This window comes from Mirounga angustirostris, unplaced genomic scaffold, assembly GCF_029215605.1.
Source record: "Mirounga angustirostris isolate CCGP_5_RB_7025 unplaced genomic scaffold, mMirAng1.0.hap1 SCAF_15, whole genome shotgun sequence".
Lineage (NCBI taxonomy): Eukaryota > Metazoa > Chordata > Mammalia > Carnivora > Phocidae > Mirounga > Mirounga angustirostris.
In genome coordinates, this window is record NW_026991723.1 from 73,671,661 (window position 1) to 73,697,466 (window position 25,806).

The 25,806-nt window shown below is 41.4% G+C and overlaps 1 protein-coding gene across 1 annotated transcript in view; it reads right to left on the reverse strand.

Annotated features, from left to right (window-relative positions):
- Nucleotides 1-25,806, reverse strand: part of FKBP15 (FKBP prolyl isomerase family member 15) — a 61,157-nt gene that overhangs the window by 16,130 nt on the left and 19,221 nt on the right. Inside the window, exons 5-19 of the mRNA XM_045882957.3 lie at nt 22,243-22,317; nt 21,824-21,922; nt 19,619-19,768; nt 18,911-18,979; nt 17,594-17,740; nt 14,701-14,843; nt 14,187-14,244; nt 10,916-11,023; nt 8,591-8,693; nt 7,998-8,104; nt 5,992-6,106; nt 4,493-4,602; nt 4,085-4,192; nt 3,552-3,646; nt 2,599-2,701 (exon numbers count right to left, since the gene is read on the reverse strand). Of these exons, the coding sequence (XP_045738913.1) occupies nt 2,599-2,701; nt 3,552-3,646; nt 4,085-4,192; nt 4,493-4,602; nt 5,992-6,106; nt 7,998-8,104; nt 8,591-8,693; nt 10,916-11,023; nt 14,187-14,244; nt 14,701-14,843; nt 17,594-17,740; nt 18,911-18,979; nt 19,619-19,768; nt 21,824-21,922; nt 22,243-22,317 (1,590 nt within the window). The remainder of the gene's footprint in view (nt 1-2,598; nt 2,702-3,551; nt 3,647-4,084; nt 4,193-4,492; nt 4,603-5,991; nt 6,107-7,997; nt 8,105-8,590; nt 8,694-10,915; nt 11,024-14,186; nt 14,245-14,700; nt 14,844-17,593; nt 17,741-18,910; nt 18,980-19,618; nt 19,769-21,823; nt 21,923-22,242; nt 22,318-25,806) is intronic.

Here is a 25,806-nt window from a genome sequence, read left to right on the forward strand (position 1 = left end):
AGGTCTCAGCCAAAACTCTCTGAGCTGCATTTGAAGGCAGAGAGCTGCCTCCAGGGATCAAAGGACCTTGATGATCTCCCTTTAGGAGGACAGCCCTCATAGGGATGACTATCAAGTAAGAAAGAAGTGGAGCAAAAGGAAAACAGGAAGGGTCAAGCCTTGAAAAGTTTCACTGAAATCAAAGCAGCCAAGCGAGGTGTATGATATCTGGTACCCAACTCATCAAGCACAGTGCTACTCAGCCCAGAAGATGCTCTCAGACAGATGTGTGGGAAGCACGGTGCCTAGAACCTGGCGGGGACTGAACAGATCAGAGCTGTTCTCTCTGTTGTTGTCATTACTGCACGTTCTGCTATCACAGACGGAGCATCTACCAGGTGCCAGGCATGGTGCCAACCATTTTTGTTTATCAATATGGGGCTCCTGGGTGACTCAGTCGGTTGAGCGTCTAACTCCTGATTTCGGCTCAGGTCATGGTCTCAGGGTCATGAGATCCAGCCCTGAGTTGGGCTCTGCACTCAGCGCGGAGTCTGCTTGAGAGTCTCTCCTTCTACCTCTGTCCTTTCCCCTGCTCGCGCATGCGCTCTCTCTAAAATAAAAAAAAATGTTCAAAAAAAAAAATCATGTGGGTGGATTAATAAGCTAACTCATGCGGTTGGCAAACTCTGACCCACAGGCCAAATTGGCCTGCTGCCTGTTTTTGTAAATAAAATTTTATTGGAACACACACACATTCCCCCCACTGATGCTCAACATGAGAATCACATGGGGAAGTTCCTAAAAACAAAGGCACCCAGCTGCCACATCTAGAGACTGAGGCAAAAGAAACCACTAACAAAGAGCAGTGAGTCCTAGCTGGCTGTGCGTCAGAATCTAAAGGAGCTTTTGAAAGTTCAGATTCAGCCCTTGGCTATATAATGCTGAATTAGAATCTCAACGTGAAGTTTAAGAACATGTATTTTTTTTTTTTTAAAGATTTTATTTATTTATTTGACAGAGAGAGACATAGTGAGAGAGGGAACACAAGCAGGGGGAGTAGAAGAGGGAGAAGCAGGCTTTCCGCTGAGCAGAGAGCCAGACGCGGGGCTCGATCCCAGGACTCTGGGATCATGACCTGAGCCGAAGGCAGACGCTTAACGACTGAGCCACCCAGGCGCCCCAAGAATATGTATTTTTAATAAAGCACCTCAAGTGATCTTGAGGCAGCCAGACTAGTGTGTGGGAACCACTGATCTAGAGCAAGGTCTAGTAATCATGCTAGACCCGAATAACAGGTCTAACAGCTCGACCAAACAACATATTTGGGTGTCCCTGCCAGGCCTAAGGATTAAAAAAAAAAGTAAATGAGAGCGAGAAAATAAAAGTAGAAGAAGGAGAAATAGTAAAAAATATGGTTAATGGAGAGTGAAGTGACTCCAGTATTATTCAGTGATGGCAGTGTCCCAGGCTGCTGACCTCAGGCTGGAGGAGCCAGCCACAACAAATGAGGGATGCTGGAAAGTAGCAGCGAGAAAGGACCGGGGTAATGTTGGGATGGGGCTATGCAGGGCAAGGCACTGCTCATCGGAGGATAAGGGGTTGGAGCTATTTCTTCCCGGAACACTATGACTAAGAGAACACGGAGAATAATAATAGCACAAGATCTAAGTAAGGAATCCTCAGCATTACTGGTCTATGAGAAAGTGAGTAAACTCCACAGGTTATAAAGTGCATTCCACTCAACTTCTTCAAGTGTTCAGGAAAAATCCAAATACAAAATATAAACTATTTCTTAAACCTGTGAGATAACAGCAGATGGCTGGGTCAAAATCTCCAGCTAAGGAGCAGTAGCCCAAACCAGAAGGACTCCACTCCAGATAAACGGTGTCACTGGGGCAGCAATGGGAGGAGTGCGCATCAGCATCAGCCTAGCCCAGCCCAAGACCCACTAGGGTCTTCCTTACAGCTACTCACAGGAACAGGTCGAAATGCCTCATTCTGAATGGACTGAAGCCAGACAGCAGTACTCTAAAATGCTCTGGCAGATGCAGATGGAGGAATAAGCTAGACAATCTTAAATTTCACTAAAGTGTTTGTTATATGGCATAATAGGAATTTTCTGTTGATTAGGTCAAGAGAATAAATTTCATTTGCTAATAAACAATGTAATCCTCACTTTAAACAAATTACTAAGATCAGTGATAGTTTTTGAGTCAACTCATTGCAAAGAGTACTTTAAAACAGAAGGCTAGGGATGCCTGGGTGGCTCAGTTGGTTAAGTGTCTGCCTTTAGCTCAGGTCATGGTCCCAGGGTCCTGGGATCGAGTCCCGCATCGGGCTCCCTGCTCCGTGGGGAGCCTGCTTCTCCCTCTGCCTTTCACTCCCCCTGCTTGTACTCTCACGCTCTCTCTCTCTGGCAAATAAATAAATAAAATCTTTATTTAAAAAAATAAAACAGAAGTCTGGATGGTGGATATAGTAAAATCTGTTAGAAGCTTTCTAGTTCTGTTCCCAATGATGGCAAAAGTTTTTCTGAAAAGCAGACTAGTAAGTATGTACACAGGAGCACTCCTTAGCTCTACATATCCTGATGGGCTTTTCTCTCCCTAGTTACTTTACCTTCTCTTGTTCAGCATGCAATACTCTTGCCTGTGTGTTTTCTGTGGCTGTTTGAAGTGAGTTATTCCTCTTCTCCATCATCAGGTTACTCTGCTCAACGTACCTGTGAAACAGGGGAAAAGACATTTATCAAGCACTGAATGTACATCAGACCCAACCAGCGCACATTCAGTCCTCACAACATTGCTCTATACCTTTGAAAAAATAGTCTGAAAGCATTTTGTTTTCCTTAGATCTGCAGTAATCAAGTTTGGAGGTAGGAACCTGGGCCAGAAGTGAATTGCTTTACATAATGAAGAGAAAAGGAACTGGAAGCATGTGTCGTGAGGGGGAATGAAGGATGAAAGAGGAGAGGGGTGAAGAAAAGAAAGCACTTCTCCCCCCAGCTCCCCCTCCAACCCCCCCACCGTGTGGGAGACAAGAGACACTAGAAAAGAGAACCATGGAAGAATGATTTTCTAAGTGAAATGCTATTTGCTATGACACGTTACCCTGACCACACAATCCCCCCTCATCCCCTGCCAAAATCTTTAGAAGGATCTAGAAAAATTACACAATGTTTGGGCTTTACATGGAAATCGCTGAAGTTCTGGTTGATGAAATAGCCCACATAGTAGAGAGAAGAGTTGATAGTATTTTCTAAAAGTGTTCTAAGTATTAACGCCACTTTTACAGATGAAGAAACAAGGGCAGGAGGAGTAAATACCCAAAGCCACACAACAAAAGAGGAGCAGAGTTGGGATTCAAACACAGGTCTGCCTGACATCACAGCCTACTGCGCTCTTTCTATCGGAATGCATCTCAGAAAACAAACAATAATTCACATGACAGGCAGGAAACAGAAATAGCAGTAGTACACATAAACTACCCTAAACAAACATGTTTATCTAACTTGGGCATTTACAAATGAAACCCTTTGTCCATCCTAGCCAGTGCCCCGTACCTGTCATTACCTCTGATTTCGTTCAATTAGTTCACTAATCTTGTCATTCTGTTCTTCTATCCGACTGCTCTTTTCAAGGATCTCTTGCTTCAATCTTTCATTTTCCTAAATTCAAAATATACAAGGTATAACTTAAGTTTTTAGAAGAAAAGTGCCAGATATAAGGGAATCAACTTGAACTGACAGGTGATACTGTTACAAATTTTGAGATAAAAAACTAGAATTTATGTCCACATCGATATATTTAAAACAACCAATCATATCTGATGGATACCAGTCACAATGCCCAATAGATTAAACATAGAAATGCCCATTAAATGAGGCAAAATGCTAAAATATGGTCCAAAAGAAATGTTTCCTTGTGACTCTATACTGATAAGTCACTTGGACCAAATTAGGCCATAACAGATTTTCCAGAATTTCCCAACTCAGTGTAGCACTGATCACATGCTATCTGTGCAGCAGAGGTTTTAGAGAGTAGCACATCCTGGAAGAGAAGGAGGCAAGATCTCCAGGCTGTGTTCTCTTCTCGATGCCCCTCACCTGAATAATACGTTGGATGTTGCTCATAATCATGCTCGTCTCCATCGTAAGCGCCATGCTGGGAGGCAGCAGGGAACTGCCAGCACTGTGCTTCTGTAATTCTTCAACCTACAAACGGGACAGAAAGACTTTGAGAGAAATTTTTAAATGGAGAAATATAATTTACCCAAGATCTGACCACTTTTTGGAAGGGCCTAACAAGTTTCTGAGACAATCTCTAAGATAAGCTAGAATTTTCTTCTGCCAACTGGATTCCAAACTAAAAACTAACCTTCCAGGGAAATAACTACCAACTACTAGGAATACAGGAAACCAAGGAAGAGTTTACCTATAGCCCTGGTTGCTCCCTGCTTATACCCCCTGTTCACTCCCCCACTTTCAACACAGCCCCAACCCTGACTCACTCACCTTCGTCATTAGATGATCCATTTTATCAGCCACTTTGCTGACAGCCATTCGAATTTCAGTGTTATGTTGCCGGGCTTCAGTCATGAGAAATGAAGCCATGTCACCAGATCCTAAACAGACATAAGCCAAAAAGAACTTTACGAAACTAGAGCAGAGGAACATCCCAAAATAGCAGGAACTGCTGTAGGTGATTCACACTGTCTGGAGAAGATATAGAGGACACAGAGGCAAAAGGGTGCCAAAGCTAACAGTAAGTAAGCTCTGCTCCTGCAAAATGCATCAAGGGGTACGGTCTGGTCTAGAGCACAAGGATGCCCACTTTGGTCTGCCATAGCACTAACAGCTCAGATTGCATCTCTGCTCATCCAACTGCATGCTAGGTATTGTACCAGGCACCAGGGATTCAGCAACAAATGAAACCCGGTTCCTACCCTTGGCGAGCTCACAGTCTGGTGGGGAGACTCACATGTAAACAGATCATTACGACAGAGTGCTTAAGTGCAAAAAATGGACCATGTACAAAGTACAAAAGGAGCACAAAGAAAAGCAAGATTAACTCTTTGGTGACACATATACACAGTTATGTCTGTGGGAGAAGAGGAAGAAGCGATGGTAACAATCGGGGAAGGCTTCACAGAGATGATAGATTTGGTGGTCTCCCAGATGGACAAGTGGCAGGGTTTCCAGACAAAGGGAGCATCCAGGAAACCCTTACCAACCCGGGACCATAAATTATGCTGTAGGACATACTGGCTCCTTCCTACCACTGTCCCAATACCAAAGATAAGCTGCAGAATAAGAAGGTAGAATAGCATGCCAGCTACTTACATTTTATTTTGTTTTGTTTTTTAATATAAAATTATAATTTTTGTTTTTTAAAGCAATGTGCTTTTTATGCACACTTGTACATGCATGAAAGATATCTGAAAAGTTACCCAAGTAACTGTTAACAACAGTTTCCTAAGGGTGGGGGGTGTTAATGATGGAGAACAGTAACTTTTCATTTTATACTCTTTTATGTGGACTTTTTTATAAAAGCATATGATTTCCATAATTTAAAAATGTTAACAAAGTAGCTTTCATTTGAGATACTGAACACCCACAGTTACCTATGCGTTCTCCCAATTCCCCCAACATTTCACTCTCTTATTGTTTTCTAGAAACTCTACAGAGCAACACTGACAGAGCAATGGAAAAGGGCTGACCGGAGAAAATGCAAGAAACAAAACAGAAAGTGGGCATGAGGTGGTTTTTGGGGAAGATGTAAACGTTCTAAAATTGGATTGCGGTGAAAGTTGCACAACTCTGTAAACTTACTGAAAAAATCCTTAAATTACACACTTAAAGTGAGTGAATTGTAGGATACATAAATTTCACCTCAACAAAGCTGTTTAAAAAAAAAAAAGCAGAGATCTGTTGGAGTGAAAATGGAAAGGGGGGTGGGAGGAAGGAGAGCAGAGCAAGAGTGGAAGACGAGACACTGAGGGCCCACGGCCTACCTTGAAAATGGGGAGACTGAGAGAGTGGAGCGGGGTAGAGGGGCCGGGCAGGCTGCAGCTGGGAGGTGACAGCTGATGTGTGGGGATAAGCGTAGGCTTGCATACCTGCATAGGGCTGAGAAAATGCCAAGTTATATTCACGGCTCTCTTTCCTGCTTAATCTGTCTTTGATGGAATAAAGAGATTAAGCTGGAAGGAGACGCAAATTTATTAAAGCTGGAGACAGGTGAGATCTGATTTGGTACTGGGTAGGCACCACAGCAGAATTCTGTATCATCCAGAGACACAGGCGCCCGATCACTGAAGTCCCACCCAGAAAGTCAGGGAAGGCTGTCTCAGATTGCTCCCCAGTCCTCTGCCACTGTGATTTAATTAAGTAGGAATTCAGTTCCCAGCTGTTAGGCCTACTGATGGTCTAAGAAATTGTAAATCTAAAGAGACTCAGCTGAGGGTGCCTGGGTGGCTCAGTCGGTTAAGTGTCTGCCTTTGGATCAGGTCATGATCCCAGGGTCCTGGGACAGAGTCCTGATTCAGGCTCTCTGCTCAGTGGGAAGTCTGCTTCTCCCTCTGCCCCTGCCCCCCCCCACCGCCCACAAGCGTGCGCACGAGCGCACGCTCTCTCTCTCTCATGCATGCATGCGCGCAAAAATAAAAACATAAAATCTTTAAAAATAAATAAATAAAGACACTTGGCTGAGTTTCCACTGGGATCAAAGGACAGGTGTTCACTGAGATTCCAAAGTAAATCCACGAGTCTCCAAAGGATACCTCTCCCCTGCAAGATTCTGATGCTCTTGTGATCAAGAGCTCTCATTTTCCCCTGAACCTTGGTCACCTCAACTATAAGATGAAAAGACTAACACCACTCAGGGTTGTTGTGTGGACCAGATGAAGTGATATATAGGTAAAGTTCCTCACAGCTGGTAAATTAAGTGCACAGCAGATAGTAAATGCTCAATAAACAGCAGCTTTATTTTAAATGATGATGGTTGTTCTTCCTTGAGTTAAGGAAATCCAGTTCATTTCCAGGGACAGATAAACTACCCATCCATTATTATTATTATTATTTTTAAAGATTTTATTTATTTATTTGAGAGAGAGAGAATGAGAGACAGAGAGCACGAGAGGGAAGAGGGCAGAGGGGGAAGCAGACCCCCCGCTGAGCAGGGAGCCAGATGTGGGACTCGATCCCGGGACTCCAGGATCATGACCTGAGCTGAAGGCAGTCGCTTAACCAACTGAGCCACCCAGGCGCCCCATACCCATCCATTATTAAAAAAAAAAAAACGAACTTAGTCTATAGGATCGAATTGTCCACTAGGGAGTAAGGAGAGGGCAAGGTGGGACTTTTTAAAATTCGAATACACCCTGTCCCAGTGGGGCATAGCCCGCTCACCATCACTGCCACCCTTCCATTAAGAATCACCAAGGAAGTGAAGCCCTCCTATCGCTGGGAGTATGTTCATGCACTCATTGTGTCAGACAGAAGAAAGAGCCCAGTACCCCAGCAAACAGCAGAGGCAGGCTGCTGCCACTACCTTCTGTGAAAACAGAAAAAACCTACTTTCCGACACCCCTTTTGGAGGATAACCAGAAGCAGAGTTAGCTGTATTTTCCATATACCCTCAAGCTACAAGCATTCTGCTCCACACAGAGCAGAACCTTAGCCTATCGAGCTAGTGGACAAGAACAGAGGACTTGCATCCCCCTCCAGGCGACCTGTGTGCAAAGGAAAGGAAACAAACACTGACTGGGCCTTTACCATGTGCCAGGCCTTGTACCCGGTGCTCTGCCTGTTCTTACCTTTCGGCTTTACAACAACCTGTAAGGGAGGTAATCCTTGGTCTGATTTAGAGATGAGATGGTGGTGGTTCAGGAAGGGGGAAAACGACGAATTCTGATGTGGGGAACTGCTACTGCACAAAGTGTGCAGGAGGGAGGAGAGAGACTGACGAGCACCTAATAAATTACCGCCTATGACTGATATGGTTTAAAAATGTCATTACCTGAAAGGACTGGGCATTTCCAGACACCGCGGAGTGCGAGTCGAGGGAGGCAACTTGCATTAAGGCAGGAGAGGGTGCTTGGAGGCCAGAAACAGATGGCTGAGATGCTACGATAAAGCAAGAAGTTTTCACTGTCATCCACTCTGGTTTCTTGGTAAAAGTCTGGACTAGAACCTTACATACTGCAACATGCTTCAGACTTGACCACCTCTCCTCACCTGCTCTCCCGAAACCAACTCTACTGGAGTCTCAGGAACAGACTAGTAGAAGGAACCTGGGGTTCTCGGGCACATGGGACTCAGACCTACAATGCCATGCGCTGATGGGAAGTGCACAATTACACACAGGGCACAATTACACACAGGGAAGTGTCTCATTAGCTGAGAGCACGCTTCCGAACCTGGCAATGCCACATGGCAGGAGACAAAGCACGCAGACCAAATCCATCTCCAGGGTGGAAAATGCCCTACCCAGGGACAAACTGCCAAGTTTTACACTCTAGTCCAGTCTCAGTACTAATACACTGCAGCCCGACAACTTAAGGAACCGGGATGATAACTCTGGTAATCTGCAGAGCCGGAGAGGCCCCTTACCTTGTGCGGCCATCTGCGGGAGGGCTGGATGCGCTGGCTGAAGAGCGGGCTGCAGGGACGGAGCTGCCGCGGGCTGTGCAGCTCCGCGCAGGGCACTCGCATCCTGAAACAGGAAGGGGCATTTTGGTGACTATGTATGTGGGTCCTTAACTGGAGACCGAGGCTGACTGTCCACCCTAAACCTGCTTACAGCCAGTGTTTTTAGGCAAAGAAGAGGAAGGAAAGGCAAGAGTTTAGGGTGTGGGCTGTGGGGAGATCCCTTCTCCCTGTAAATCATATCAAATAATTAAGTATATGTAATTTCCCCGAACGTTCTAAGTTGTTGTTTTATTGACTGAAGCAGCTAAAGTGACTGCTCTCCAGAATGGATCATTTTCCAAACCAGCAGCTACCTTAAACCTGACCTAGTCTGTTCCCACAGAACGGGGGTCTCTTGCAAGGAAACCCAAGCAATAGTGCAGCCTCTCCTCTCCTGCCAAATCATCTCCACAGACCTCAAGGTACTCACTGAAAATCAGACACAGCAAGATTCACTGCACCTCATTACCATGTTTTTTGGATAATGCGGGTTTTTTGGTTTTTTTTTTTTATTTTTAAAGATTTTTTAAAAATTTTATTTATTTGAGAGAGAGAGAATGAGAGAGAGCACATGAGAGGGGGGAGGGCCAGAGGGAGAAGCAGACTCCCCGCCGAGCAGGGAGCCCGATGCGGGACTCGATCCAGGGACTCCAGGATCATGACCTGAGCCGAAGGCAGTCGCTTAACCAACTGAGCCACCCAGGCGCCCTGGATATTGCAGTTTTAGAGTGTTTCTTCCCCATTCTTTCTTTTCATAAAAGTCAAAGCAATGTTGGTCCCTACTATAATTCTAAACAAAGTTACTAAACATCTTCCCAATTCATACAAGGAAAAGAAAAACTTGGGGCACAATATACAGTTTACTTGCTATCCTACAGTTCAAAGGCGGAAATCTCTTTGACATTCTTTTACTTTAGAACTTCCCCTTGCCCCCTGATGTTCTCCAAAACGCATTATGCACTTCTGGAAAAGCATGACAGTTTTATATCGCTGCAGCTCTAAATCCACTTAAATGTCTAACAACAGAATGAAAGAAATTATGATAAATCGATCTAACAGAACAATGAGTTGCCTTTAAAGGAAATAATGCTTTGCTTTATTTACTTATGTTAATTATATTATTTATGTTATTCATATTGGTATTAACATAAATATTCATGATACTAAGTTAAAAAATCAGGTTACAAAGCAATAATATATAAAGAAGAATGCACTTTTTGCTAAATATATTTTTTCTTTCTTTGCAATTTAAATCATTCTACAATGAATAAGTAGCACTTAAAAATTTTAATAACAGTATTACCTTATTAAAATTTAATTTCCAGAACCAGCTAAAAATCAATCCTATAACAAGAGGCCCCAGAAATCCTACCCTCTTTTAAAATATTAAATCTACTTACAGCTTTTCCAGAAAGAAATAAAACAAAATTATGAAAAATAAAGCCTATGCTAGAAAATTTTTTCAAGAGCATCACCTTTGCTTTGTTTTACATCAAAGTCAAAGAATCCTAAAAATCAATCTCTGTTAATCTCTGTTAAAAGTGTTTCAATTCAACTGAGAGGATGACTTTACTCAATAAGGAACTAAGCAATGGGAAAAGAACTAAGTTAGAACTGAGCTACTTCGTATCATACACCAAATTCCACATGGATTAAAATTTTAGATCTAAACACGAAATAATATTTTTAGAAAACACGTGATGTTTATAATACCTGAAAGTGAGAAGGCTTTCTAAGCATAATGTCAAAAGCAAAAAACAAAGGGACAAAACTGATAGATTTCACTGCAATAAAATTCTTGAACTTCAAAACACTCACACCATATACAAAGCCGAGAGACACAACAGTGCAATCTTTAGTAACAGGTAACATCAGTGGGAAGACAAATGTTTCCCAAGAGAATCTAAACATTCAATCAACCAAAGTGAATTGAGCATCTTTTATGGGTTGGGCACCATGCTGCCTCAAGTGTGATTTTTACTGACAGTAGAGAACCTAGTAGAAGGCTATATGGACTACTTAAAACTTCCCCGTTCTTGTGCAGATGTGCGGGATTGCTTCCATTTCTCAGGGGAAGTGCTAATCACAGTGGAAACACATGTACCAATACCAACCTATACCATTTTGAATATAAGCTTTCTACATGATGATTCTGGGTTACAGGCAGAAAAAGTAGTAATCTTAACCAAAAGAACACAAGGCAGAAACGTCTGCACTATTCATTCTAACACAGCCCAGGGGTCATACCTCGATTTCTGAATCATTGGAATCCAGCTGTGGTGGAAGGATGGGCAGCATGGGCTGGCCCATTTTAGCCATCCGAGAGATCAACTTGGCTTTGACTGTATCAGGATTCTAAAAAGAGGAAAGTCACAAAAATCACTATAATCAAGGCTCGCTACTTTAGCTCTATGTCTTTGGCTTTTACATCAAACCCTTCAACAAGTCCCCCTGCTATATCGATTTGAAGCTTTTTCTTCTACAAAATGAGAATTAAAGATTTCTTGCCAAGAAATTGTGACATGGGTCACAATTAATAATAGCAGTAAAAATAATTCCCTACATGTTGGAATGGACAAAGCGGTTCCACATGTATTATTTCATTTCAATCAAGTCTCCCCACCAGGCATAATTCTTCTCATTTTCCAGATGAAAAACTAAGTACAGATCCATCTAAGATGACAGTACCCTCTGAAAACCCTGGGAGCAATTCAGCAGATAATATTCAGAAGCAATTTGGGGAAAGAAGGAAACAGGAGCTCTTTGTTCCAAATTCACGTTCATTTAACTCTGACTTGGCACTGACTACATAATAGCCCCTGTGCTAGAAGCCTCTGTATCCATTAACTGGTCCAAAGTGCAGCCTTCAGAGTGGAGAGTATATACCCCTGAGGTGTACATGATAATCTACTGGGTATAAAAAGAGATGATCATGAGGCACCTGGGTAGCTCAGTCAGTTACGCGACTGACTCTTGATTTCCGCTCAGGTCGTGATCTCATGGGTTGTGAGATGGAGCCCCATATTGGGCTCCGTGCTTAGTGGGGAGTCTGCTTGAAGATTCTCTCCCTCTGCCTCTCCCCACACCCTTACAGGCGCATGTGCACATGCACACATACCCTCTCTCTCTCTTTTTTTTAAAGATTTTATTTATTTATTTGAGAGAGAGAATGAGAGACAGAGAGCATGAGAGGGAAGAGGGCAGAGGGAGAAGCAGACCCCCTGCTGAGCAGGGAGCCCGATGCGGGACTTGATCCCGGGACTCCAGGATCATGACCTGAGCCGAAGGCAGTCGCTTAACCAACTGAGCCACCCAGGCGCCCCATACCCTCTCTCTTAAATAAATAAATAAATAAATAAATCTTTAAAAAAAGAGAGATGATCATAACCTCTAATTTTGAATTATCTCTAAGCTGTGGTAAACGTAAGACATGAAGCTTGTTTACAGGGAGGGACGGTATATATATAATTTATAAATATATATAGATACTGGGAGTGTGTGCTCAATTTTTCTTGACTGATTGGAAACACATAATCAAAGAAAGTTGGGTTCAGGGGCGCCTGGGTGGCTCAGTCGTTGGGCGTCTGCCTTCGGCTCAGGGCATGATCCCAGGGTCCTGGGATCGAGCCCCACATCGGGCTCCCTGCTCAGTGGGAAGCCTGTTTCGCTTCTCCCTTTCCCACTCCCCCTGCCTGTGTTCCCTCTCTCACTGTCTCTCTCTGTGTCAAATAAATAAAATCTTAAAAAAGAAAAAAAAAAAAGAAAGAAAGCTGGGTTCATCAAAAGAGGACTAGTTACATAAACCATACCCCACAATGGCATACTGCAATCTACAGAAAAAAAAGAAAGAGGAAGCTTCCTGTACACTAACATGGAAAGATACTATTACATATATTGCAGTATGTAGAAATGATAGGTAATATATATACTATGCCATATTTTGTGAAAGGAGGGAGAAGTAAAATATACATTCCTATCTGCTTCCATCTGCATACAGAAACACTGAAAGAATATATATGGAACTAATAAAAGCAGTTACCTAAAAGGAGAGTGAGATGGGATGGGGTACCCAGGGGTCAGGGTGGGAGCAAGTCTTTTCAAGGTACACTCTGTTATACTGTTTTAATAACTGAACTTTATGAATGCAATTACCTATTAAAAAAAAACTTAAATGTAAAAAGAAAAAAAAAAAAAAGATGGTGAGTTTTGCTTCAATTAAAAAAAAAAAAACTAACAAGACAAAAGAAAATTTTAAAGAAGGCTGGAGGGCGCCTGGGTGGCTCAGTTGGTTAAGCGACTGCCTTCGGCTCAGGTCATGATCCTGGAGTCCCTGGATCGAGTCCCGCATCGGGCTCCCTGCTCGGCGGGAAGCCTGCTTCTCCCTCTCCCACTCCCCCTGCTTGTGTTCCCTCTCTCGCTGTGTCTTTCTCTGTCAAATAAATAAATAAATAAAACCTTTAAAAAAAAAAAAAAAAAAGAAAGAAAGAAGGCTGGAGACCACTAGTCTATTGGAAGTTACTCAAGCTTAGAAATAGGTGACAAAAGTAGCTCTGTCTAGAAAGTACCATAGAACCAATACTAAATAAATTTTGTGACTGTTCAAAGATCTGAGATTATAGTTTTTTAAATTTTCTTAATTCTTTGGCTTAACCTTCTGGGTTTCAGAGATCACTTTTTATACATACCAGATCAATTATTTGCTTAGTAATTCCTGCTTTGGGCTGAGTATAAACAAGTAAACTAGGGCTGGAGAGAAAGTAATCACCAATTTCACTCCAAGCAATCATCCTGTTTCCCAAAGTGGTAGGTGGAAGCCACAGGGCTTTCGCCGCATGCTCATGCAGCAAACTCAGATGCCTTCATGAACTAGGCAGGGTAGTGGCAAAGTACAGCGTACATGCTGCTCCCAAAGGCTTTCAAATCCAAATTTTACTACAACTGTATGCTAGTCTTCCTGTCTTACAGTTAGGGAAACACAGAGGCCCAGAGACCATCTCAAAGTCCGCTAGTTGGTGAATTAGTGCAGAATTCATCTAAGAGAATGAAAGTGTGAAGGTATGTAGTGTTAGCAGTAATTATAATAACAAGAGCTAATGTTAATGGAGCTCTTACAATATGCCAGACACGATACTAAAAACTTCACACGTATGATTTCATTTAAATCTCATAAATACCTCTTGAGTATAAAAATCTTCATGCTTAGTGAAGTCATACTTTATGTAGGCTCTGAGCTTAGTGCTTTGGGGCTGTGAGAATTATTTCCATTTTAATCATGAAGAAGCGGAGGAGTAGAAAAGTTAAGATAATTTTCTCAAGGCCACAAGTTTACAAGAATAAAGATTTGAACCCAGGTCAGCCCATGCAGAAGCTAATTTATACTAACTCTCCAGTAAGGGGAAATTAATAAAGTAGCTTTTTTTTTTTTTTTTTTTTTTTTTTTTGCTCTAACCTACCCTACCGCGAGGCACACGAAACCTTCTCAGTAGACTGGGGGTGAGAGACAGACTTGTATACTCACTGAATTTACTGTAAGCTGTTCACTGAGGGAGTTAGATTTGATACGAAGGGCCGGCTCCCTGAAATCAAGTAAGACATATGCTGAGGTTAAAAGAAAAAAATCCCAAATCTATAATCATAAGTCCCGATTATGCTGCATAAACAAATTGTTTTTGAAAGCGTTTGCCAATTCAATGGCTATGATACAGAATCATAACCATTCTTCAGTTTGCATTAATCTCTGAAAGCTGGTGAAAATGAATAATTTTCCATTCAAATTCTTCTTATTTTTTACCCAGTTTTCTTCCAGAGTTCAGCAGGTATTCATACACATCCAAGTTAGTGCATTTAAAGACTATGAAAATTAATCCTTTGTCAGAAAAATCTTGATGCTAGTATTTTCCCCATTTCTCTCATCCCATTTTTTTCCCAATTATTTAAAATTACTTAAGTTTGCAACCATCCCAGTTTCTGAACCCCTCTAAGGATCATTTTTATGGACAGTAAAAGAGCATGATACAACTCCAGGATCTTACCCTGATTTGAAAGGCACTGAGGTGGGTGGTGATAAAACAGGGTCAGCAGAGAGGCCGTCAGCACCTGGTATGGGAGAAGGGGCCGCAGAATCCCGGGAACTAATGCTGTGCCCGTCAGAGCCAGAATCTCTGGCAAACTTGACCTAGGGAGAGAGCAACCACAGGTGGAACAGGCTACAAAAAAGGAACCCTGCCCTCTCCACCCTCCTTTCTTTTACCTATTTTTCACTACACAAGTCATTACCTGTTCCCTTGCAGCAAATCAGAAAATGTGGATAAGCCAATAATAATAATCACCTGCAATCCAATCATGACAAAATAACACTGCTAGAATTTGAGTTGCAGTATTTCACATTTATATTATGTCTTTGTGTATTTTTTATTAAAAAGGGACCATATTGTTTTGTGATCTGCTTTGTTCACTCAGTAACATATTTCCATGTTACTAAATTATTAATCTACAACATCATTTTTTTTTAAAGATTTTATTTATTTATTCATGAGAGATAGAGAGAGAGAGAGAGGCAGAGGGAGAAGCAGGCTCCCCGCGGAGCAGGGAGCCCGATGCGGGACTCGATCCCAGGACCCTGGGATCATGACCTGAGCTGAAGGCAGACGCTTAACCGACTGAGCCACCCAGGCGTCCCTCTACAACATCATTTGTAACTACTGAACATTATGTCTAACTTCAAGGGTCATGCCCAAACCTGCCATTATCTATAGGAAAAAGTCTCCAAAAGATTTTGGGAACAGAAGTCTTAAATACCTATGCTGCTACAAAATATATTTCACCAATTCCTGGTTGTTAGATATACAGTTCATTCCTAATTTTCCTGTCACATCACAAACAATACTTCAATGAATAACTTTCTATCTACATCCTTGCACATAATCATTCCCAAAGTATAAATTCCCAGAAATTAAATAGTTGAGAGAAAAGGTATGTTCATTTTTAAGACTTTTGATATATACCACTAAATTTCACACCACAAAGGGTGAACTACTCTATACTCCACAAGTAGTGTGTAATGTTCTCTCGACACTCATCACACTGGGTATTATCATTCTGTAGCAGCCTGGTCAATTTAATAAGCATGTCAATTTGTTAACAATAGCCAAGGGGTGCCTGGGTGGCTCAGTTGGTTAAGCGCTTGCCTTTGGCTCAGGTCATGATCCCGGGGTCCTGGGATAGAGCCCCACATGGAGCTCCATGCTTGGCAGGGAGCCTGTTTGTCCCCCTCTCTGCCCTTCCCTCCAGCTTGTGCTCTCTCTCTCGTGTGCACTCTCTCTCTCAAAAAAAAAAAAAAATCTTAAATAGCCGAACTATGGAAGCAGCCCAAGTGTCCATCCACTGATGAATGGATAAAGAAAATGTGGTGCATATATACAATGGAATATTACTCCGCCATAAATAAGGAATGAAATCTTGCCGTTAGCAATGATGTATTTTTTCCTTACAGTTACAAAATGCCAGTCTTGGTGGATTCAAATTGGTTTGTTATCTAAAACCATTCATGACTTCCTCAAACTCAATGGAAAATTGAGACAAGATATAAAAGCTGTGAAAAAGGCAGCTAAAAGCCATGAGTAAAAGAGGGTTGGATTGACCCAGCAGAGATAAGGGTGTTCAATTAGGAAAGAGCCACTGAGAAGAAAAGTAGATCATTTGTTGCAGCAGAAATAACAGCCACAATAAAGATAACCATAATACTTATTTTGTGTACTATATTTTGTAGTTTATAGTCACAACCACTATCACATTTGGACCTAACAAACACAGTGTAAAGCAAACAAGGTCTTTTTTTTTTTTTTTGGAGGGGGGCATTAATTTATTTAACCACAATTTGTTACAAATTTTATTGTAGAAAATTGTGCATACTCTTGATAACATTTTTTTAAAGATTTTATTTATTTGTCAGAGAGGGGTGCGCGCACAGAAGCAGGGGGGAGCAGCAGGCAGAGGGAGAAGTAGGCTCCCTGCTGAGCAAGGAGCCCGATGCGGGACCTGATCCCAGGACCCTGAGATCATGACCTGAGCTGAAGGCAGCTACTCAACCGACTGAACCACCCAGGCATCCCTTGATAACATTTTTTAATGGAAAATAAGGGGAGAAAATAAAAAGGAAAAAGTTTCTGAACTCCATTACCATTCCCCAGAGAAAGACGCTTTTAATAATTTCTTCTAACACTTTCAGCAATTTTCTATGAATATATGTGCATATATGTATCAATATGTATAGATACACAAATATGTACGTGTATGACTGTGTAAATTATTTATTTATATGTAAGTATTTTTATATGTTTACATGTATTTGTATACACACAAGAGATCATACTATATGTACTCATTTGCAACTTCCTTTTTTCACTTAATAGATTTTGGATATTCTGTAAGAACGCATAAAAGCCTACTCCGTGAAAGACCTTAACTTAACCAGTTGTTTAATGATGGATATTTAAATTGTTTCCAGTTTTTACTATTACAAATAATGTGGCAGAAGGAGGAAACTATGTATCTCTATCTACATACAGGTATCTTTGCATACTTACTGTGAACATAGCAATACAATAAGTTTATACCCATGGAATTACTAAGGCAAAAGGCAAGTGCACCGGGTAGGAATCACTATTTTATAGACAGAATAAAAAGGTTAGTGTAGAAAGGTCATTTGTTCAGTCACCACCTCTTCTAGACTCTAAATAGGGTGCCAGGAAGGACATAAACCTTGGTCTTTAGATTCCAAAGCCACTGCCCTTTCCAACTACACCATTTTTACTTAAAAAAAGAGAAAGAAAGTCCTTGAATTTGTTATTCAAACATATTTATTTACTCATTTTACTTAATGGCAAAAAGGACTCATCAAACACAAAACAGCACAATTTCACTCACCCGCCTTATCTCCACCTCGTACACCAGGATTGAGTCCGGCGACTGAGTCCATCCTACTACCCCTTCAGAGCCAGCAGCACAGGCTGGAGGGATGACAAGCAACCGCTTCCCTCCTTTTCTCATGCCCAGCATCCCATCTTCCCAGGCCTTCGGGAATCAGAGAAGAGGAAAAGCTCATCAGGACACAAGCCTCCTCATAAGAAAAAATGAAGTCCCGGATATTAAGCTCCTCTCCTCCACACTTTCAGGTTTGGACCTCTTGAGAGACATCAAATTCAACTATAATCCCCCCTTGGTTATAAGAATATCTAGAATACTGCTTCTATTCCCTTGTAAAAGCCGGCATATCCAGGGCTAGATGATATATGCTTATCTTAGGTGATGAGAGAAATTGGAGGACAGGACAATGGTATTAAAAGAGAAATAAAAGCTACCATTCATACATATTTTTTAAGTACTCTGGTAAGTGCTTTACTTACATTATGTTGTTTAATCCCTAAAACAACTTATAAGATTAGGAGCATTATCTCCATTTTACATGTAAGAAAACTGAGGCTTAGGGAGGTGAAGCAACTAACTCAAGATCAGATCACTGGTAAATTGTTAAGCCAAGATGAAACACTAGATCTGTGTACCTTTAAAGTTCATGCCTTAACTCCTATGATCTACAGGAAGAAATCTCCAAAAGATTCTGGCAAAAGGAGGCATAAACAAAGCTATGAAGAAAACCTCTGTTATGCAAAATGGCAATGAGTACTTTTGCCAGTGAGTGCTTCGTAGAGCATCATCAGGTCCTGACATGATGATACTCAACATGTGTAAAATACTCTTTATTCTATAAAGCACTTGCACAGCTGGTAAAGAAAAGCTTCACAACATGAAGCCAAGTCCCAGACTCCAATCCCAGTGTTCCTCTTGCTGTGTGGTAGTTGCTTCCCACAATGACTGGGAAGTGCTGATTCAAGGCATCTCAGACAGGTAAGAATCACCCATTATGATACAATTCTAGAAGAAACAGTTTCATCTCTTCCCCTATTAGGCTACACGGAAGATTGAATAATTTTAATAATTTCCTCAGAGTCACACGATGAAAAAAAAGAGTGAGAATTAAACAAATGTCACCATCTTCAATATATTCTCATAGGTAAAATTTCCCAGGTAATCTCCCAGATAACGTAAACATTCTTCTCCTCCTACTTTTTAACCAAGCTTTTCCAGACTCAGAAAATACACCCAGGTTAGAAATTTTACAAATTTAATATAAACTAAGCCTACCACAAGTGATAAAGCCATATAAGAACACAGTCAAGCCAATACCTTGATGACTTTTCCTGATCCTAATTTCAGGCGAAGCAGCTTATCTTTGTTAGCAGTAGAGTCCAAAACCTGCAATTTGATCAAAGTAAATGAGGTCAACCAGTTTCAAAAATAATAGTAATCAGTAATAGTCAATACAGATTAGCACAGTATTCCTGGAATAAGGAATGTCAAATATACTGGGGGGGGGGGCGGGGGGGGTAGTTCTTAAAATACCTGAAGAGAAACGTTCACTCACATCATGGCTAAATTGGGACTTGAATGTATATTTTTTTGAATCATAGTCTAAAGCTCTTTCTATATCATACTGCCTTTGGGATATTAAGACACAAGTCCCCTCTATTTATAGTATCTATTATACAAAAAACAAACAACTGGGAGGAAGTTCTAAAAAGAAGTTTTAAGACCTAATCCCATAAGAATAAATTCAAGTTTAAAACCGATATAGGAAGACAAGACATACACATGAACAATTACCAAAAATGATACTTAGGAAATGGGTTTCCATTCTAAACAGAAGAGACAAAGTGGCACTGAGCAGATTTAACCTGATAGGATTTCATGGCTGTGCCCCAAAAGCAGCCAAAGCAGGGTTCCTAGAAGATTTCTATTTGCCGACAGCAGCAATTCATGGTAATAACACCTTACATATGAAGAGTCCTAGTGCGATTTCAACTACAAATGAGCTTGTAGGCTACATTTCCTTACCTGGCCCAGCACGTGATTCTGGAAGAGCCAGCTGGTATAGGCCACTTCCAAAGAATCTCCAGCTTCTACAGCAGGGCCTTCTGCTACAGTGAGGTCCTGGGAGAGCACTGCCTCCAGGGAGCGGGTGCTGTTGCACTTGGCAATGCACACCTGCGAGATGAAACCAAAGCCGCATAAACTCAGTGTAAGCTCGGTAAATATTCACTCCATTATTGCTAATGTTTCCAAACAGTGGTATCCACTAACAAAACTGATTACATGTTTACAAATAAACCATTCCAAAGTCCGTAATCTTGCCAGGAATCAAAGTGCCTAAGAGTAAGGCTTTGGAGTCAGACCATCGGGGTATAGATCTGGGCACTGCCACTTACTAACTTGCGGCCTCAGCCAAATAACTTCTGTGAACCTTATTTCATACAGGTATTTTGTAAAATGGAGATTAAAGACTCTGCATGCTTCCTAGGGTAGTTATGAAGATTGAGCTAAATACAAATAGAGTCCTTGGCACTGTGCCTGGCAAATAACAGTAAGTACACAAAAACCATTAGCTAGCATTACTATAAGGATCTTACTGTTTCAGTGTTTGGGAACCCATGAAAGAAAGGAGAGCTTCTAGAACAATTTCAGAAGGCATTTCTAAAGACAGTAAGCTAGAAAAAAGGCCCTTTATAAAACCATGCTACATTCCCAGATTTGCATGCCCACCACCTACAGACTTAGTCATATCATCTTAGCACAAATCTTAGACAAAAGAGTCAAACACATCTTTGTGAATACTTACTTTACTGTTAATTTTTTAACATGGTCTACATTACAAATTTGCTACTCATTTGCTTAAAAGAAAAGTTTCATTATTACAATCAAATAAATGCTACCTAAAGCAATGAGATGTCGTTTTTTACCAAGCATATGAGACTAAAAAAAAAAAAAAAAAAAAAGATAATTTTAAATGTTGGCAAAGGTATAGTGAGAGAACAGATATGTATATGAAATCGTACAATCTCTCTGAAAAGCAGTATGCCAAACTGTCTACAGAACCAAGAAATATTTGGACTCTTTGACCCAATCTTCCACTTCTAGAAATTTAGCCCGAGGAGATGATCGGGGGGGAAAAAAAGGACACAGAATTATACACAACAATGCTTGCTACAGTATCCTTTATTTCAGATGGAGAGTAATCTAAATGTCTAAAAGTAAGAGAATGGTTAAATAAATTAAGGAACATTCATACCATGCAAATTTCAAAAATGTTTCCAAACAATTTTTCATGAGGTGGGGAAAGACACATTATACATTGTTAAAAATACATATACATAGCAAGATATTGAACTCTTAAAGGAGTATACTTACTTATGTACACTACACATAGAAAAAAAGAAAACATTAATAGTGGTTACTTTGGGCAGTAAGATTTCAAATGATTTTTTAAAAAAATGCTGTTCTAGGGCACCTGGGTGGCTCAGTCGTTAGGCGTCTGCCTTCGGCTCAGGTCATGATCCCAGGGTCCTGGGATCAAGTCCCACATCCGGCTCCCTGCTCAGCGGGAAGCCTGCTTCTCCCTCTCCCACTCCCCCTGCTTGTGTTCCTGCTCTCGCTCTCTCTCGGTCAAATAAATAAATAAAATCTTTAAAAAAAAAAAAATGCTGTTCTAAATGTTCTACAAGGATCATTTAACTTTGTAAAAATTCTTTTAAAGCACTATTTTTAAATGACAGTTTTGGGCGCCTGGGTGGCTCAGTTGGTTAAGTGACTGCCTTCGGCTCAGGTCATGATCCTGGAGTCCCAGGATCGAGTCCCGCATCGGGCTCCCTGCTCGGCAGGGAGTCTGCTTCTCCCTCTGACCCTCCCCCTTCTCATGTACTCGCTCTCTCTCATTCTCTCTCTCTCAAATAAAAATAAATAAATAAATCTTTAAAAAAAATGACAGTTTTATTTATTCCTTAAGATAATTTATGAAGTGGAAAATGTTTTAAAGAAGTTTGCATTAAGCCTTTTTTCTCTTAAAGTCTCATTTTCAAGCAATTTCAGTAAGTATTCCTATTATCTCCTTGAAATACAATAAGCTCAAGTGACAAATTTAGTGGGTTTTTAATGCTTGTCACTAACAAAACATAGCAGGTTATGAATTTTCCATATAGTTTCCTAAAATCAAGGGAAATCCAGGCTAGTGTTTGGCCTTTCACAGGAGGAGTAAGATGGTATTACCTGTTTATTGAACTCCACAGCAGCCTTTTCCGACTCAAACATGATGGACCAGTTTTGTCTCTGGTCATCATAAAAAGTGCTATAGTTATTGGGCCGAACCTGGGGAAAGAAGATGTTGGGATAACTCAACGACAGGCAGCAGAGTGCAAAAATCTGACTGCTTAAACTCACAGAGAAGGGCCTTGACTCAGGTGGACCCAGAGAGAGATAGGGAACTTTCTCCTTCCCTCCAACAACCACCCCTTGGTCTGTTTCCCAGAATGCGGCCAAGAGACCTTCTCGAGAGGCTCTGTTAAGATATCCACTCTGATGTCCAGGGGCTGAAGCAGTAGATCTAATTCCCGCCAGGTACATACAGACCAATTTCTCCTATAAACCCATCCCAAAGGAGCTGATGATTCCAACATGAGAAGTCTTACCATTAGCTCAAAGTTCAGATGAATCCTGGCAACAGTAACTGATTGTTGTTGACTGATGTAAAGAAGAATCCTATACTGTACTCAAGTAAAGGTGGGCCAGAAAAAAAGAAAACCGAAGTTAAAAGGAAATACAAAATCATCAGCGAGATGTCAGGGGTTGTGCTGCATAGAGGTATAAAACTCAAAACTCACTAGATCCCTTAAAGCTTAGGTTTTAAATTCTATCTTCTCACTATCCACTTTCATCTCTTCTCATCTTGGCCTTATTTACTCTTTTACTGTAATTAGCAATTATTTTGTTGGTGTTTTCACTGGTATGAGGGTGACAAGAGATCTACAAATGGCCAACACATACATGAAAAGATGCGCAACATCATTAGTCATTAGGGAAATGTACATTAAAACAATAAAAAAGTATGACTTCATACTGACTAGAATGGCCATTTTTTTTTTTTAAAGATTTTATTTATTTATTCATGAGAGACAGAGAGAGAGAGAGAGGCAGAGGGAGAAGCAGGCTTCCCGCGGAGCAGGGAGCCCGATATGGGACTGGATCCCAGGACCCTGGGATCATGACCTGAGCTGAAGGCAGACGCTCAACCATCTGAGCCACCCAGGTGCCCTAGAATGGCCATTTTTAAAACGCTCATCTATTGCTTGTGAAAATGTACAATAGTACAGCCACTGCGGAAACAGTCTGGCAGTTCCTCAAAAAGCTAAACATAGGGGCGCCTGGGTGGCTCAGTCAGTGAAGCGTCTGCCTTCGGCTCAGCTCATGATCCCAGGGTCCTGGGATTGAGCCCCACATCGGGCTCCCTGCTCCGTGGGAAGCCTGCTTCTCCCTCTCCCTCTGCCTGCCCCCCCTCCCCGCTTGTGCGCTCTCGCTCTGACAAATCAATAAAATCTTAAAAAAAAGAAAAAAGCTAAACAAAGAATTAACATATGACAAGGCAATTTCACTTCTAGTATATACCCAAAAGAACTCAAAATAGGTACTCAAACATATACTTGTATGTCAATGTTCACTGTACCATTATTCACAATAGCTGAAAGGTGGAAACAACCAGAAGTGTCCATCAACTGATGGATACATAAAATGTGTTACATGGGCGCCTGGGTGGCTCAGTTGGTTAAGCGACTGCCTTCGGCTCAGGTCATGATCCTGGAGTCCCGGGATCGAGTCCCGCATCGGGCTCCCTGCTCAGCGGGGAGTCTGCTTCTTCCTCTGACCCCCCTCCCTCTCATGCTCTCTGTCTCTCATTCTCTCAAATAAATAAAATCTTTAAAAAAATAATAATAATAAAAATAAAAAAAATAAAAATGTGTTACATACACACAGTGGAATATTATCCAGCCCTAAAAGGAGTGAAGTTCTGATATATGTTATAACATGGATAAATCCTGAGACCGTTACGCTAACTGAAATAAGCCAGATTCTGTAAGTGATTCCACTTATATGAAATATCTACAGTAGACAAATTCATAGAGACAGAAAGTAGAGTAGACATTACCAGGAAATAATGGAAGGCAGGAAGGGAAGTTATTGCTTAAAGGTCACAGATTTTTTTGCTTGGAGTAATGAAAACGTGGAAATAGACCACGGCGATCATTGCTCAATATCGCGGATGTAATTAATGCTACCGAACTGTGTGCTTCAAAATGGTTCAAGTGGCAAATACTACGTTTCATATGCACTTACTACACGCACACGCACAATCATAGTTAAGCAAATGACTAAAATTCAATTCCACAGGGGAGGGAAGGACTGTGTCGGCTGATATACAATCTTGCACCAAAAAAGACTTTCCTTATCCTATGTTAGGCAGATAGAATGAGGGGCTGAAACCTCAATTCCGTCTGATCATAGAGACTGAACTGCTCGGGGAAGGATCAGAGATTTATCAATAGTTGGTCCACTTCTGGGCTGCCCCTATTCTCAAGTATTTATTATCTTCCCTGGCTTTTGGTTGAGAGCCTGGAAGCTCTCTGACTCCTCGGTCCTGAAAGTTCTGCCCATCATAGATTCTGAGCTGAATTCTTTTTTTTTTTTTTTTAAGATTTTATCTATTTATTTGAGAGAGAGCGTGTGAACGAGCAGAAGTAGGGAGAGGGGCAGAGAGACAAGCAGACTCCCCACTGAGCACAGAGCCCGATGCGGGGCTCCATCCCAGGACCCTGAGATTATGACTTGAGCCGAACTCAGACGCTTAACTGAATGAGCCACCGAGGTGCCCCTCTGAGCTGAGTTCTTTAGCCTCCTCCCCATGAAGTTCAAAATCTAGCAAATGTATTGAGAGGAAAGTCGTTGCTGTTGCTTATTCCAGGTACCAGCCCTATAGTAGGACTTTTATCTCCTGTGCACCACGAGATGAAGAAGTTTCCCTCTGCCTTTCCGGCATAGCCCCTGGACTTCTGCACCATCCCAGAACTCTGCAAATGTCCCATGGGGAAAAACCAATCTTGTGCTTGGAGCTCCTCTAGCGTCTGCCGGTGTCTCTTCCCCTCAGTAGCCTCTTTGATTGGGCCATACCTGACCATGCCATGCCACTCCTAGGCATCATATCAGTGAAAGAACCAAGGGAAGGAAATAGTCAGCTCAATGGCTTTTCCCTCTCTGAAATTTTAGTTCATCTAGTCCTCATCATTTCCACAGCTCTCCAGTGAATTTTAAATATAATTTTTGCAATTTATCTTCTTTATAATTGTTGCAGTGGGAATTGCTGCCTGCCACAACCTACTACCTCCTACTGGTGGTGAAGGGTGGTGAAGTCCCGATACCAGATTTTTAAAATCCAAATGGCAACTCCTAATGAATTAATACATCCAGATAATAATCATGGATGGCTACTATATGACAATATCAGGGACAACTAGACATCATTTACCTCTGGACAGGAGAATGAAAGATTTAAGGGACATAACAACCAATTGCAATGTCTGGACCTTATTAGACCTGATTAAAACAATCTGGAAAAAAAAAAGAGACAATCAGGTAAATCTGAACACTAGCTGGTAGTAAATGAGATAAAAAATATTAGGGATGCCTAGGTGGCTCAGTTGTTAAGCGCCTGCCTTCAGCTCAGGTCATGATCCTAGGGTCCTGGGATTGAGTCCCGCATCGGGCTCTCTGCTCAGCGGGGAGCCCACTTCTCCCTCTCCTCTCACTGTCTCTCCTTCTCTCTCAAATAAATAAATAAAAATCGTAAAAAAAATTTTTTTTGTGGGGTTTTCAGGTGATAATTGGATAATGGTTATGTTAGAAACAAAAATCCTTGGGATATATACTAAAGTATTTACATCTAAAATTGTATGCTGGAGATATAGTCAAAATACTCTGAGCAGAAGAAGGAAGACAGGCTGGAATCAAGATGAAATAAGATTAATAACTCTTAGAGCCTAGGAATGGGTTTCTGGGGGTTCATTATTCGAGTCCCACAATTTTTATATGTGTTTCCAAATTTCCACAGTTAAGTTTTTTGTTTGTTTGTTTTTAATACAAATGAGTGTTGTCTATTACATTAGTTACCCTGAACAGGTCATCTTATCTGTGTCTCAGAGTGTCTT